The 14,766-nt window shown below is 43.6% G+C and overlaps 1 protein-coding gene across 6 annotated transcripts in view; it reads left to right on the top strand.

The window, feature by feature from the left end:
* NLRP3 (NLR family pyrin domain containing 3) overlaps positions 1 to 14,766 on the top strand; it is a 54,803-nt gene that overhangs the window by 4,927 nt on the left and 35,110 nt on the right. For all 6 annotated transcript variants that reach the window (XR_002642659.3, XM_022558568.2, XM_022558570.3 and 3 more), the window contains 5 exons: positions 801 to 905; positions 1,422 to 3,195; positions 7,042 to 7,209; positions 9,829 to 9,999; positions 11,050 to 11,220. Coding sequence is in view for 5 of the 6 variants with exons in the window: in XM_022558568.2 (XP_022414276.2) it covers positions 801 to 905; positions 1,422 to 3,195; positions 7,042 to 7,209; positions 9,829 to 9,999; positions 11,050 to 11,220 (2,389 nt within the window). In the remaining variant the exon portion in view is untranslated. The remainder of the gene's footprint in view (positions 1 to 800; positions 906 to 1,421; positions 3,196 to 7,041; positions 7,210 to 9,828; positions 10,000 to 11,049; positions 11,221 to 14,766) is intronic.

The following is a 14,766-nucleotide window of genomic DNA, read 5'->3' as shown; positions in this document are numbered from 1 at the left end:
TATCAGGAATCCTTTATGTAGCTCTTCGGTTCCTGCCCACCTAAAGTTTTCTGTCCCGTGTGTTTCCCTTGGTGCCTAGCTCTTATTCTACTGTGTCTAATTTCTCCTATGAGATGCTTCTTTGGGATGTGTTATTCAGCGATTGTTTAGATCTGTGATTCTCAACTGTGGATGCATGTTGGAGCTTTTAAAATATAATGGTGCCTGGGCTCCACCTCAGAGAATTGACAAAGGATCACCGGGGGTGGAGTCCTGGAATCAGTGTTTTTAAAGCTTTCTAGGTGAATCTAAAGTCAGCCAGGATTCTGAATACTGAAATAGAGAAATAGACATAAGCCAGATTGGTTATTCTTACTCTTGAAGACTCAGGATATGGGTAAGATGAATTTCAGGTGTTTGGGGTCAAGGAAGGATGATATTGCTGGCCTTTAGCCATCTTGGGGATATTGGAACGTGCGTGGGATGGGCTCAAAACCAGAGCACCAGGGAGGGAGTCTGCCAAAGACAAATGAGGATAAGAAACCTTGATGCCTCACATGTTTACTGTTTGATTTCCAGGCTTGGGAGACAGATTCCAAGACTGGATACAGTGTGGACATAATTCTGGGTGGTATCCATTGCTTTGAAATTAGGAGTACAGGGATGCCCCCAACTGGACATTCAACTGAGCTGGTTTGGGAGATGTTCAGGGCAGGTGCCTTTGACCTGTGCCATGTGTTAGATATTGGATCTCAATGACATCACCTTAATCAGGAGTCCTGGGTTTTGACACTTTGAATTTTTCTTCCTTTTACTCTCAGATAATGCAAATGTTTCTGTGATAAGCCAGGAGGAAAGCCTTGAAGAGGAGTGGATGGGTTTACTGGGGTACCTTTCCAGAATCTCTATTTGTAAAAAAAAGAAAGGTAAGCAATGGGGGTGGCACTTCTAGTTGGGTTTGGAGACCTGGTTCTGTAGGTACTTGAAGCTAGGAAGGTGGATAACTTGGTGATCCTAACATGTTCCTGCCCCTTGGGGGTGAAAAGGCCTGTCTCAGGAAATCCACTTCAGCTTAAGGAATAGATTCATGTTTGCATGGCTCCTTGGAGTCCCAGAACCAAGGGGAGGCAATTGAGTGTTTCAGGTTTTATCAGGCATGAGCTGCAGACTACCTAAAGGAGTAAGATTGAATAAAAAGGATCTTCTGGCCAGGGCCAGTTCATATGGAGCTTTGCTGTTCTTTTGTTTAACCATGTCTAGGAAGATTTTGACACCCTAGATTTTCTGGGGCTGTTCATACCCAGGAAGTGGAGAGAAACTGCAACTCCCATTCCTCAATTCCAGTTACCATTCCTTATAGACCACCGGCCCCTGTTGATAGCTCATCTCTGGTGGATGTGCTCAGGCTTCTTCCAAAATCTAACTTTCTGTCTCTGCCACAGATTACTGTAAGAAGTACAGAAAATATGTGAGAAGCAGATTCCAGTGTATCAAAGACAGGAATGCCCGTCTGGGTGAGAGCGTGAACCTCAACAAACGCTTCACCAGGCTGCGTCTCATCAAGGAACACCGGAGCCAGCAGGAGAGAGAACATGAGCTCCTGGCCATTGGTAGGACCTCAGCCAAGATGCAGGATGGCCCCGTGAGTTCCATGAACTTGGAATTGCTTTTTGATCCTGAGGACCAACACTCTGAGCCTGTGCACACGGTGGTATTCCAGGGAGCAGCGGGCATTGGGAAAACAATACTGGCCAGGAAGATCATGTTGGACTGGGCGTCAGAGGAACTTTACAAGGACAAATTTGACTATTTGTTTTACATTCACTGTCGGGAGGTGAGCCTTGGGATGCAGAGGAGCCTGGGGGACCTGATCGCCAGCTGCTGCCCTGGCCCAAACCCACCCATAGGCAAGATTGTGAGCAAACCTTCCAGGATCCTCTTCCTTATGGACGGTTTTGATGAGCTTCAAGGTGCCTTTGATGAGCACACAGAAGCACTCTGCACGAACTGGCAGAAGGTGGAGCGGGGAGACATTCTCCTGAGCAGTCTCATCAGAAAAAGACTGCTTCCCGAGGCCTCTCTGCTCATCACCACAAGACCTGTGGCCCTGGAGAAACTTCAGCACTTGCTGGGCCGGGCTCGTCATGTGGAGATCCTGGGTTTCTCAGAGGTCAGAAAGAAGGAATATTTCTTTAAGTATTTCTCAGATGAGCAGCAAGCCAGGGAAGCCTTCAGGCTGATTCAGGAGAATGAGATCCTCTTCACCATGTGCTTTATTCCCCTGGTCTGCTGGATTGTGTGCACGGGGCTGAAACAGCAGATGGACAGTGGCAAGAGTCTTGCTCGGACATCCAAGACCACCACTGCAGTGTATATCTTCTTCCTCTCCAGTTTGTTGCAGTCCCAAGGAGGGAGCCAGGAGCACCACAACTCTGCCACCCTCTGGGGTCTCTGTTCATTGGCTGCAGATGGAATCTGGAACCAGAAAATCCTGTTTGAGGAGTGTGATCTCAGGAATCATGGCCTGCAGAAGACAGATGTGTCTGCTTTCTTGAGGATGAACCTATTCCAAAAGGAAGTGGACTGTGAGAAATTCTACAGCTTCATCCACATGACCTTCCAGGAGTTCTTTGCTGCCATGTACTATCTGCTGGAAGAGGAGAATCAGGGGGAGACGAGGAACATGCAGCGGAGTAATTTGAAGCTTCCCAATCGAGATGTGAGGGTCCTTCTCGAAAACTACGGCAAGTTTGAAAAAGGGTATCTGATTTTTGTTGTCCGTTTTCTCTTTGGCCTTATAAACCAGGAGAGAACCTCCTACCTGGAGAAAAAACTGAGTTGCAAGATCTCTCAGAAAATCAGGCTGGAGTTGCTAAAATGGATTGAAGCAAAAGCCAAGGCCAAGATGCTACAGATTGAGCCCAGCCAGCTGGAATTGTTCTACTGTTTGTATGAGATGCAGGAGGAGGACTTTGTGCAAAGGGCCATGGGCTATTTCCCCAAAATTGAGATCAAGCTCTCCACCAGAATGGACCATGTGGTTTCTTCTTTTTGTATTGAGAACTGCCACCACATGGAATCACTTTCGCTGAGATTGCTCCATAACTCATCCAAGGAGGAGGAAGAGGAAGAGGAGGAGGAGAAAGAGGAGGAAGTTCAACACTCTGATGTGAACCCTTGTGTCCTCTCTGATCCTCATGTTGCATATTCTCAGCGGTAAGGAGATTCTGCTTCAGGCAGGTGGTAGTATATGTCTCCTATTTTCTAGCCACCTATCTCTTGGCTCTTGCTCTCTCTCCTTCCTTCTTAACTGTCTTGCAAATGCAGTTGCCACAGGTACATAATAATGCCACCACCGCTCATTTCTACCAGACCCCTTCATTGGCAGACATTGACTAGTAGAGAAAGGGTAGGTGGACAAACGCCATGAGAAAAAAGCCAATGAAACAAAAAGCAAATGTTTGGTGGATGCCAATTTAGCACAAGGCATTCTGTGGGGGAAAGAATGGAATAAAAATGTTCGTAAACTCAAATTGCTTGTAATGTACTTGGGGCTTTAGTGCATAATACCCTATCAGTACCTAAGGGGCAAAACAACCCCTTTGACTCTGCCCGGGAGCGCAGAGGACAGAGGGCCCTCAGTGTTGGATGCTTGGGGGAGGTTTCTTGGAGGAGTGAAGTTTGAGCCTGCCGTGAAGGATTGATAGGATGTGCGTGAGTGGAAGAGAAGGTAAAGGGATTTGTGCAATGGGTTCTTGTAGGAAGAAAGCATGAATATGGTCTGAGGAAGAGGACTTATGTTGGAGAAAATGGGGAGGGACATGGCTTCACTGGAACAATCAATGAGGGGAAATCGAGGGAAATAGGGCTGGAAAGGAGAGAGTGCTCCAAGGCTCCCACCTTGCGTTTGCAGCCAGGCATTTATCAACAGCACCCCCTTCAGGGTCTGTTCACCCCCTTGCTAGGGGGTTGGACGCCAGTTGCTGCTGTGTGTGTACAGTGAAGGGATTGAGTTACTTGACTTCTAAATCCTTGCACAGAAACTGCCACAGCTACAGTGGCTGTGAGGATGTGGCTGCTCTGTGAATGCTTGGGTTTAACTGCTATAGAAGACACTTGACATAGGACAAAATTAAGGAGAAAGAGAGCTGACCCTTTCACTGGCAGCAATACATTTTCGGCTCCCTCTCTTTGCCTCAGCACCACTACCAGGATGACTTTTCTATTTACTGTCGGGTCATCAAGGACCACCCGCTGGGGCTTCAGTGGTGGCTAAGACCAAGGTCCTGCTCACAGTGACTTACAGTTGGGTTGTGGGGACAGGCAGGAAACAAGGGCAGATGGTAGAGAGGATGGGCTTTGGCAAGAACACCGGTGGAGTGCCCCTAGAGCACATGGGTGGAGCCCTTGAACAGCCGGACCCTGAACGATGGGGCATGAGAGAGCCGTGGATGTGCAAAGGGCAGCCCAGATTGAGGGAACAGTGGGTTCAAAGGGTGGGAGGTGGGAAAGGAGGGTACATTTTGACAATGGCAAATAGTTCAGAATAGCTAGAGAGAAGTTGGGAGAGGGAGAGAAAGAGAGAGGGGGACTAAGAGGAGAAGATCTGCTCTCTAGGGCTCTAAAATTGAAGCTGAGTAAACAAGACATCTGACAGAGATCACACAGCTGTGAGGAAGGCTGGCGGAGACTCAGACTAAAACTCCTGATGACAAGCCTGATGCCCATCTTGCGAGATGACAGCTGCCTTCTTCTCAGGGCAGGAGCTTGCTTTGCGTGTTCTAGAGCCTTCGAAGGGCCGGCAGCGTGGGCATCCACCTGGTGCCTGTTAGAAGTGCAGGACTGCAGGCCTGATCCTAGATCCATGGAGTCAGAATCTGCATTTTAACAAGAGCTGAACTTTGAAATCACCTGGAAGTCTTTTTTTTTTTTTTTAACATTTTTATTGGAGTATAATTGCTGTACAATGGTGTGTTTGTTTCTGCTTTAGCCACTATGGAGAACAGTATGGAGGTTGCTTAAAAAACTAAAAATAGAACTACCATACGACCCAGCAATCCCACTACTGGGCACATGCCCTGAGGAAACCATAATTCAAAAAGAGACATGTACCACAATGTTCACTGCAGCACTATTTACAATAGTCAGGACATGGAAGCAACCTAAGTGTCCATCGACAGATGAATGAATAAAGAAGATGTGGCACAGTTATACAATGGAATATTACTCAGCCATAAAAAGAAACGAAATTGAGTTATTTGCAGTGAGGTGGATGGACCTAGAGTCTGTCATACAGAGTGAAGTAAGTCAGAAAGAGACAAATACCGTATGCTAACACATATATATGGAATCTAAGAAAAAAAATGTCATGAAGCACCTGGAAGTCTTAAAAATATCAATATGCTTGGTCCCACCTCAGAGATTCTGACTTTATTCCTATGGCCTGGCCTAGGGATTTTCGAGAGCACTGCTGATGCTATTGTGCAGAACTGGTGAGAACTGGTCTCTGGGTCACTTAGCAGAGTGTCCAGGGCCATGGGCAGGACAGCCGACTGTTGAGGGAGGAAGGATGCCTGAGGGAAGGGCCAGAGGGTATTCACAGTCAGCCAAAGTCACAGGCTCTTTCTTAATTGTTTTTTACTTTTAATTTTATTATTATTTTTTTATTGAGGTATAGTTGATGTACAATATTATATAAGTTTCAGGTGTATAGCATAGTGATTCACAATTTTTAAAGGTTACATTCCATTTATAGTTATTATAAAATATTGGCTATATTCCTTGTGTTGTACAATGTATTCTTATAGTGTATTTATTTTACACATAGTAGTTTGTACCTCTTAATCCCCTACCCCTATCTTGTTCCTCCCCATTCCTTCTCCCCACTGGTAACCACTAGTTTGTTCTTTGTATCCGTGAGTTTGTTTCTTTTCCATTGTGCTCACTCGTTTGTTTTATTTTTTAGATTCCACATATAAGTGATATCATATAGTATTTCTCTTTCACTTAGCATAATACCCTCTAAGTTCATCCATGTTGTTACAACAAAATTTCATTATTTTTAAATTTAATTTAGTTTTAAATTTTTATTTCTTTAATTGAAGTATAGTTAATTTATAGTGTCATGTTAGTTTCAGGTGTACAGCACAGTGATTCAGATACATATATATGTATATATATATATATTCTTTTTCAGGTTCTTTTCCCTTATAGGTTATTACAAAATATTGAATATAATTCCCTGTGCTCTACAGTAGGTCCTTGTTGGTTATCTATTTTATATATAGTAGTGTGTATATGTTAATCCCAACCTCCTAATTTATTCCTCCCTCCCCACTTTGGTAACCATAACTTTGTTTTCTATGTCTGTGAGTCTCTTTCTGTTTTGTAAATAAGTTTATTTGTATTATTTTTTAGATTCCACATATAAGTGATATCATATAGCATTTGTCTTTCACTTATTTCACTTAGCGTAATACCCTCAAGTCCATCCATGTTGTTGCAAATGAGAAAATTTCATTATTTTTTATGGCTGAGTAGTATTCCATTGTGTGGTGTGTGTGTGTGTGTGTGTGTGTGTGTATACATCCCATCTTCTTTATCCATTCATCATAGGCTCTTTGAATCATAGGTGTGTAGAACAGTCTTACCAAGTCTCCTCTGGCCTTTTTCTTTTTTTTTTTTTTGCAGTACGCGGGCCTCTCACTGTTGTGGCCTCTCACTGTTGTGGCCTCTCCCACCGCGGAGCACAGGCTCTGGACGCGCAGGCTCAGCGGTCATGGCTCACGGGCCCAGCCGCTCCGCGACATGTGGGATCTTCCCAGACCGGGGCACGAACCCGCGTCCCCTGCATCGGCAGGCAGACTCTCAACCACTGCGCCACTAGGGAAGCCCTCCTCTGACCTTTTTCATTCCTCAGTGCACAATCTTTTGTTCTGTGACTCATTTCTTAATTCCCAGGAGGCCTTTGAACTGGTGTCAGCCACTCCTGGCCCCTTGCTTCAGTTTGCTATTCTTAGAGATTGACTTTGTTTTCTGACCTTCCTTCCCTCCAATTTCTAGATTGGTGAACTATCTCACTTCCAGCATTTGCAGGGGCATCTTCTCAGTCCTGAGCGATAACTGGAACCTCACTGAATTGAACCTCAGTGGCAATACCCTGGGAGACCCAGGGATGAAGGTATTATGTGAAACACTCCAGCAACCTGGATGTAACATTCGCAGATTGTGGTAAGAACACGTGTGTGTCTGTGTGTGTGTGTGTGTGTGAGAGAGAGAGAGAGAGAGAGGGAGAGAGAGAGAGAAAGGGAGAAGAAGGACCAGATTAGTGATTAGTTTTCTAAGGTTGTCATAACAAAGTACAACAGACTGGGAGCCTTAAACAACAGAAATTAATTTTCTCACAGTCCTGGGGGCTAGAAGTCCAAGATGAAGTTGTCAGAAGGGTTGGCTTCTTCTGCATATTCTCTCCTTGGCTTGTATTTAGCTGTCCTCTCCTTGTGTCTTCACATGGTCTCTGTGTGTGTCTGATTTCTTCTTCTTACAAGAACACGTCATGTTGGATTAGGGCCTACCCTAATGACCTATTTTAACTTAATTACTTTTTAAACCCTGTCTCCAAATATAGTCACATTCTGAGGTCCTAAGTGTTGAGACTTCAACATGAAATATTTGGGGGGGACACAATTCAGCCCATAGCAAATGGGAAGGCAAAATTGATTGGAGGACAGTTGTTTGGGAAGTTTAAGATGGGGAAGAATAAAGGGGAACTGAAATTAAGTCATTTGTTGGTGTTATGAAAGGACGTGACTTTCAGTATCTTCCATTTCTTCATCAGCCATGCTTACCGATGAGATTTGAAGAGTTTCATCAAATACAGCAATGACTACCTGGGCTGGAACCCATCAAACTAGTTTGCATAGGTTAAATTGTCACAGGGAATCTCTTGTAGATTTATTAATAAAATGCTTGCTGTGAGCCCACACTGTGAATCAGACTCGCATGCCCTGAGTTGAGCACACAGTTGTATTGGCCACCCCTCCAGCCGTCTTCCATCACACATCTGCATTTTTGATGAGCTACACAGCCAGTGTTAAAGCCCACCACACCAGGAGATTTTCATTCCTTCCTCTCTTGTTCATCATAACCACTCCATCACCAGTCTTATTTTACCTATTACACAAACCGTTGTCCACTTTTCCTCATCCTTACTCTGTTACTGACTAGAGTCCTTAGACTCCTTAATCAACAGAAAGTCACTAGAGGCCAGATATGAATTCAGGCAAGGCTTTATTGGGGCTCGTGCTACAGCACAAGGGAGCAAAAACAAGTAACAGGGGCCCTCGCTCACACCCTGAGGGGAGGTGAGCTGGTCCCTTAAATAGGGTGAGGGTAGGGGCCAGAGGTGTGGCTTAGGTGGTCTGCCACCCCCTTGGTGGTGCTGTGTTCCGGGATCATGCGCAGTACCCTGCTTTTGCTCCTGGCACCTCAGAAACGGCAGTTGGGTTTTGACTTTTTTGTATCTTATCGTTCGTAATTTGCCCCAACTGCACACATGAACGCAGTTATGTTTAGTCCCGTATAGTTTCTTTGTGTTCTGTTGCTTGAGCAGACATTTGTCCAGGTGCAAGTACTGCAGTAAAGAGTCCCAGGTCCCAGCCTATCTCAACTCCACCAGCCCAGGTCCAACAACCACCATGATTTGCCTGGATAGTGCAATAGACTCTAAGACCATAAACTTCTCGTGACAGGATTCACGTTTGTTCTGCAATTGTCTCTATAATGTCTGGAGACATTGTTCTTACCACGTGTGTTCATGCCCAAAAATACATATTGAATGAATGTTGGCTGTTTGGTCTCCCTGCATCTACTTTTGCCACTCACCAATCCTTCTCTGTACAAAACACAGAGTGTTATTTAGAAAATTATACTTTGATCATGGCTTAAGCGCTTTATCTTTGCTCTTTTGACAAATTATAAATTGTTCTTCTTGCCTTCAAGGCTCTGGCTGGTTTTGACATTTAACCTTCCTCTCCACCATCATCCCATGCCACTCTCCCCATCGCCCCTGTGGGTGCCCCTGTGTGATTCCAGAAAGTGAGACACAAATGGGGAGACATGGGTGAGAATGAGATGTTTTGCAGATAAGATCTATTATCCATTCGCTTCTAGTTGGTGTGGAAATGGAGGCAGAAAAGATGATCCAACAAGCCCCAGGACATTTGAACTATTCGCCTGAAGATGAGCTGGAATATTGTTCTCGCTCCTCTGATAGGGACTAATTGTTGTTGCTGGTGGTGATGGTGGTGACGGAGTGTGTGTTTGTGTGTGTAAAGCAAATCAAGAATCAGGGCTGCTTGCTCCTTCAGTTTAGCTGAAGGGCTGGGATTAAATCATCAAACAGTATAGCAGGGACAAGGTTGGCAAAGAGAAAAGGTAGATGGGTACAACCCTAGAGAGAACAGTATCCATCTGAAGGAATTTCAGCTGTTAGGAACATGTGGTAAAGAGGTGGAACCCATAGGTTCACCATTGTTTTCATTTACAAAGCAGGAACTTGCCATTTATATACTCATATATATGCCCATTATTTATGGAGGGTGTCCACTGGCAGCTGTGGTCTCAGACTGTGAGCCAGTGAGCCCAACAGCTAACTTCCCAATATGCCTTGAGCTGTAGTCAGGAGTTCTGATAAGATGATACTTTCATAAAAATTTAGTTATAACTTACTCTTTGGAACATGAGAACACAGTGCCCCTTCCTGGTGCTAAAAACCAATCTAGTCCAGAAAGCAGTGACGGGAAAGCAGCCCAAGTTCTGACGTTTTCTGTTTCTCTGCTTGGCATGAAGGTTGGGGCAGTGTTGCCTTTCCCATCAGTGTTGCTTCAGCATCTCCTCGGTCTTGAGCAACAATCAGAAGCTGGTGGAACTGGACCTGAGCCACAATGCCCTGGGAGACTTTGGAATCAGACTTTTGTGTGTGGGACTGAGGCATCTATTTTGCAATCTGAAGAAGCTCTGGTGAGTCTGAACTAATTTCCCTCAAGAAGTATGAGCTGTGGCTTCAATGAGTCACGATGGTTTGGAATTTTAGTGTGAGAATGGCCTTTGCTGCTCAGAGGATTCCCTCTGTTTATCTCTGGGTGTTTGTCAATAATTAATTCAGTTAGTGTTTGTTGTAGTAAAAGCCATATACTCAGCCCTGGAGGGGAACTTAAAAAAATCCAAAATGTCATGCTTGCCTTTAAGGTATTTACAACCTAGCTGAGAAAATAAAACCAATGTACTGCATTGCTATAGAAGAGTTTTTGGACTTGATGACAGGGCCTTGGTCCACACAGAATAGGAAAAACGATGCTAAAGCAATGCAGACACTTGACATTCTATGCGGCTCTTCATTAAATGCTTCTGGGAGACTTGAATTTTGAAGAAGACAAGAAAGCACTTGAAAATGGTAGGGCTGATTCACACCCATTAGGGTGGCTATTATAAAAAAGCAAAGCAAAACAAGACTACATATTCAGTAAAATAAACCAGAAGAAAAAGGGCAAATATTGTATGATTTCACTTATATGAAGTACCTAGAATTGTCAAATTCATAGAGACAAGATGTAGAATGGTGGTTTCCAGGGGCTCGGGGGAGGGGAATTGGGAGTTATTGTTTAATGGGTACAAAGTTTCAGTTTGGGAAGATGAAAAGGGTTCTGGAGATAAACAGCGGTAGTGTTGCACAATTATGTGAATGTTACTTAAGTGCTACTGAATTGTAGCACTTATAAATGAACACTTATAAATGTTTACAATGGTAAATTTTATGTTATGCATATTTTGCCACAATAAAAATACATGTAGAGATCTGGGAAGATGTTGTAACATTGCATGGGCTTGGAAGGTGTTTACATGCTATTATACCAACCAGAAAAAGAAGCAAAAAGTTAATAAAGGGCTTGGATGTACTCTTTCTATGTGTGGACTGGACTGTAGGCAAAGGCAGGACAAGTGCTTTCTTGAGTCACAGCAGAGTGGGGAGTGGGATGAGAGAGGTGTTGTGACATTCTGCCATCTCTGAAGGTTGGTCAGTTGCTGTCTCACATCGGTGTGTTGTGATGATCTCGCATCTGTTCTGAGCACCAACCATTCCCTGACCAGACTCTACTTGGGAGAAAATGCTCTGGGAGACTCAGGAGTTGGAATTTTATGTGAAAAAGCAAAGAATCCACAATGTAACCTGCAGAAACTGGGGTAAGTCTTCATGAGTGTCTCAGCAATAAAGCAACTTATCTTTAGGGATACATTGTTTGGAAAATGTGATACATTTTCCATTGTTTGGAAAATGTGAGTGGGGGTTACTCTAAAAAAGATTAATCAGATGGAGTTGAGGGTAAAGAATGGGAGAGACAATATCTGAAGTAGTTTGAAGCACTAGATACTACCAACTGCTAGTAAGTTAGTTATGTCTATGCTACTGAATGCAAGTTCGTGTGCCCAGCACACAGTGAGGCAAAACAAACTGGAACATTGCAGTTTGGAGTAGAGAAAGGTTTATTGCAGGGCCATGCAACGAGATGGGTGGCTCATGTACCCCAAAACCCTGCACTCCTTTAAGGGTTTCAGCAAACATTTTTAAAGGCAAGTTGAGGGAAGGGCGTGGGTGGTTGTTGCAGACTTCTTGGTGTTATAATCCTTTGTTCTTGCACTGTCCATGTAGGTCAGGTCACACTGTTCCCATAAACCTCCAGCAAGACAAATGTTACCCTGTATTCTGTAACTTTTTATCTCCACGTGGATGACTCTTAAAAGTCAGAGCCTTGAGAATAGGCTATTCTGTATATTTCAGGCTACAGGCAACATTCTTATACAAAGGGGCAAAGCATGACTAAGCACAGGCAACAGGGCACAAAGGTTAAAGTAAAAGAACCAGATCTGATATGGAGTCAGATTTGTTCTTCTCTATTACATATAGAAGTGGAGATTCTCAGAGTTGAAAGAAAGCTTAGGAATTGTGCAGCCCAGTGAAGCAGCGAAGCATTTGCTTCTAAGACATTCACGTGGGTAGTCACCCATTTTACGCGTAAAAATTTCTAGGCATGCTAGTCATTGCTACACTGCCTGCAGTTCTTATTTCTATGCAGCCCCTTCTTTGTTTTTTGTGCATTGGTCCTTGTTCTGCTCCCCAGGTTCTGCTAAGAGATGCTGATCTGAATTCCTCAGAGACAACAGTCACACTCTAGGTCTTCTCATCTTTTGCCTGGCTGTCTCTAAACCCTTAACTAGGACATGGCTTAGCACCTTCACCTATTTAGTTATGTTGTCCTAGGTGAGAGTTGGTCTGTTAATGTCTCTATTCGAAGTACAATGCCCAGACCTGAACCTGATACTCCTAAGGATGTGGGGTGGAACTTTCACCTCCTGTGGCAGGGCACTATACTGTCACTGGTGAAGCCTGGGATTTCCTTATATTTCTGGCAATCACACTAGATCATGAGTTCTACTGGATGTCTGCAGTCAATAATAATACACATTTTGGGGGTGTTTCTAACACCAATAACCAATTCTCTGCAGACACCAACTGGGTGTCTTACGAGTCAATTCGATTTTGACGCTAAGTACCCAGAGTTATTGCAGACCCTTTAGCTAAGGTCTCAGTCCAAAAAGACTGCCTCCACCAACCCCTGCCAATGTCAGACATCAATTGCAAGTAGTGGGTCCCCAGATTACTCACACTTCTTTCTGACTTGGCTACAAATTGAGGATTCACACGACCCCCTACTCAGGTGGGAAAATTTGCTAGAATGACTCTCAGAAATCAGGAAAATACTTTACTTACATTTACATTTTTTATAAAGGGTACAAATAATCAGATGAAGAGACACATAGGGTGAAGTACAGAAGGGTCTGGAGCCCGGGGGCTTCTATCCCCATGGAGTTGGGGTGCTTTACCCTCCTGGCATGTGGATATATTCACCAACCCAGAAGGTCTCCAAATCTCATTGTTCAAGAGATTTTATAGAGATTAATCTCCAGCCTTCCTCCCCTCTCCTTCCTGGAAGTTGGTGGATGGGGCTGAAAGTTCCAACTTTCTAATCACTTGGGCTTTCTGATGATCAGCCCATCTGAACCTATCTAGGGGCCTGACCTTAAGTTACCTCATTAGCATAAACTCAGGTGTGATCAAAAGGGGCTCCTTTGAATAACAAGAGACAGTCCTATTACTCAGGAAATCCCCAGGGTTTTAGGACCTCTGAGCTGGGAATGGGGGACAAAGACCAAATGTATTTCTTTTTAAAAATTTTTTAACATCTTTATTGGAGTATAATTGCTTTACGATGGTGTGTTAGTTTCTGCTTTATAACAAAGTGAATCAGCTATACATATACATATATCCCCATATCTATCTCCTCCCTCTTGCATCTCCCTCCCACCCTCCCTATCCCACCCCTCTAGGCGGTCACAAAGCACCAAGCTGATCTCCCTGTGCTATGTGGCTGCTTCCCACTAGCTATCTATTTTACATTTGGTAGTGTATATATTTCCATGCCACTCTTTCACTTCATCCCAGCTTACCCTTCCCCCTCCCCACATCCTCAAGTCCATTCTCTATGTCTGCGTCTTTATTCCTGTCCTGCCCCTAGGTTCTTCAGAACAATTTTTTTTTTTTTTAGATTCCATATATATGTGTTAGCATAAAGTATTTGTTTTTCTCTTTCTGACTTACTTCACTCTGCATGACAGACTCTAGTCCATCCACGTCACAACAAATAACTCAATTTTGTTTCTTTCTATGGCTGAGTAATATTCCATTTTATATATGTGCCTACCACAAAAATACCCACTGATAATGTGCACTTTACCATGTATCACTGCTCTTCCATGTTCTTTACATTGGGTTATCTCAGTTGGCCTCATAAAAACTACACTGAGTAGATATCAGTGTCTCCAATTGAAAGAGGAGAACGTGAGGCTCAAAGAGCTTAAAGGCAGGAAAACCCAATGCAGATACAGTCCAGTGTAACCCACCACCCACCCCTTAACTCCAGCACAACACTGCCTCATGATGAGTTGCTAGTAGGCTCTCTAGAAGGCTTCTACAATATATTCTGCCCTCTCCAACCTGTGTGGCACCTCACATTTAGGTCTGTTAAATTTCTTCATATCTTTCTTTTGACTCATTTTCTAGGCATTATTTTAATTTAATTTTTTAAAAAATATACAGCAGGTTCTTATTAGTAATCTATTTTATATATATTAGTGTATACATGTCAATCCCAATCTCCCACTTCATCCCACCACATCCTCCACCTCCTTGCTTTCCCCCCTTGGTGTCCATACGTTTGTTCTCTACATCTGTGTCTCTATTTCTGCCTTGCAAACCGGTTCATCTGTATCATTTTTCTAGATTCCACATATATGCGTTAATATATGATATTTGTTTTTCTCTTTCTGAATGACTTCACTCTGTATGACATTCTCTAGGTCCATCCACGTCTTTACAAATGACCCAATTTCATTCCTTTTTTATGGCTGATTAATATTCCATTGTATATATGTACCACATCTTCTTTATCCATACATCTGTCGATGGGCATTTAGGTTGCTTCCATGACCTGGCTATTGTAAATAGTGCTGCAGTGAACATTAGGGTGCATGTGTCTTTTTGAATTATAGTTTTCTCTGGGTATATGCCCAGTAGTGGGTCATAAGATAATTCTATTTTCAGTTTTTTAAGAAACCTCCATACTGTTCTCCATAGTGGCTGTACCAATTTATATTCCCACCAACAGGGCAAGA

The sequence above is a fragment of the Delphinapterus leucas genome, unplaced genomic scaffold, assembly GCF_059928025.1.
Source record: "Delphinapterus leucas isolate spDelLeu-1000000601 "Yukka" unplaced genomic scaffold, BTC_Dleu_Yukka2 spDelLeu_asBTCV2_sq25, whole genome shotgun sequence".
NCBI lineage: Eukaryota > Metazoa > Chordata > Mammalia > Artiodactyla > Monodontidae > Delphinapterus > Delphinapterus leucas.
This window is presented reverse-complemented; position numbering and strand designations above follow the sequence as displayed.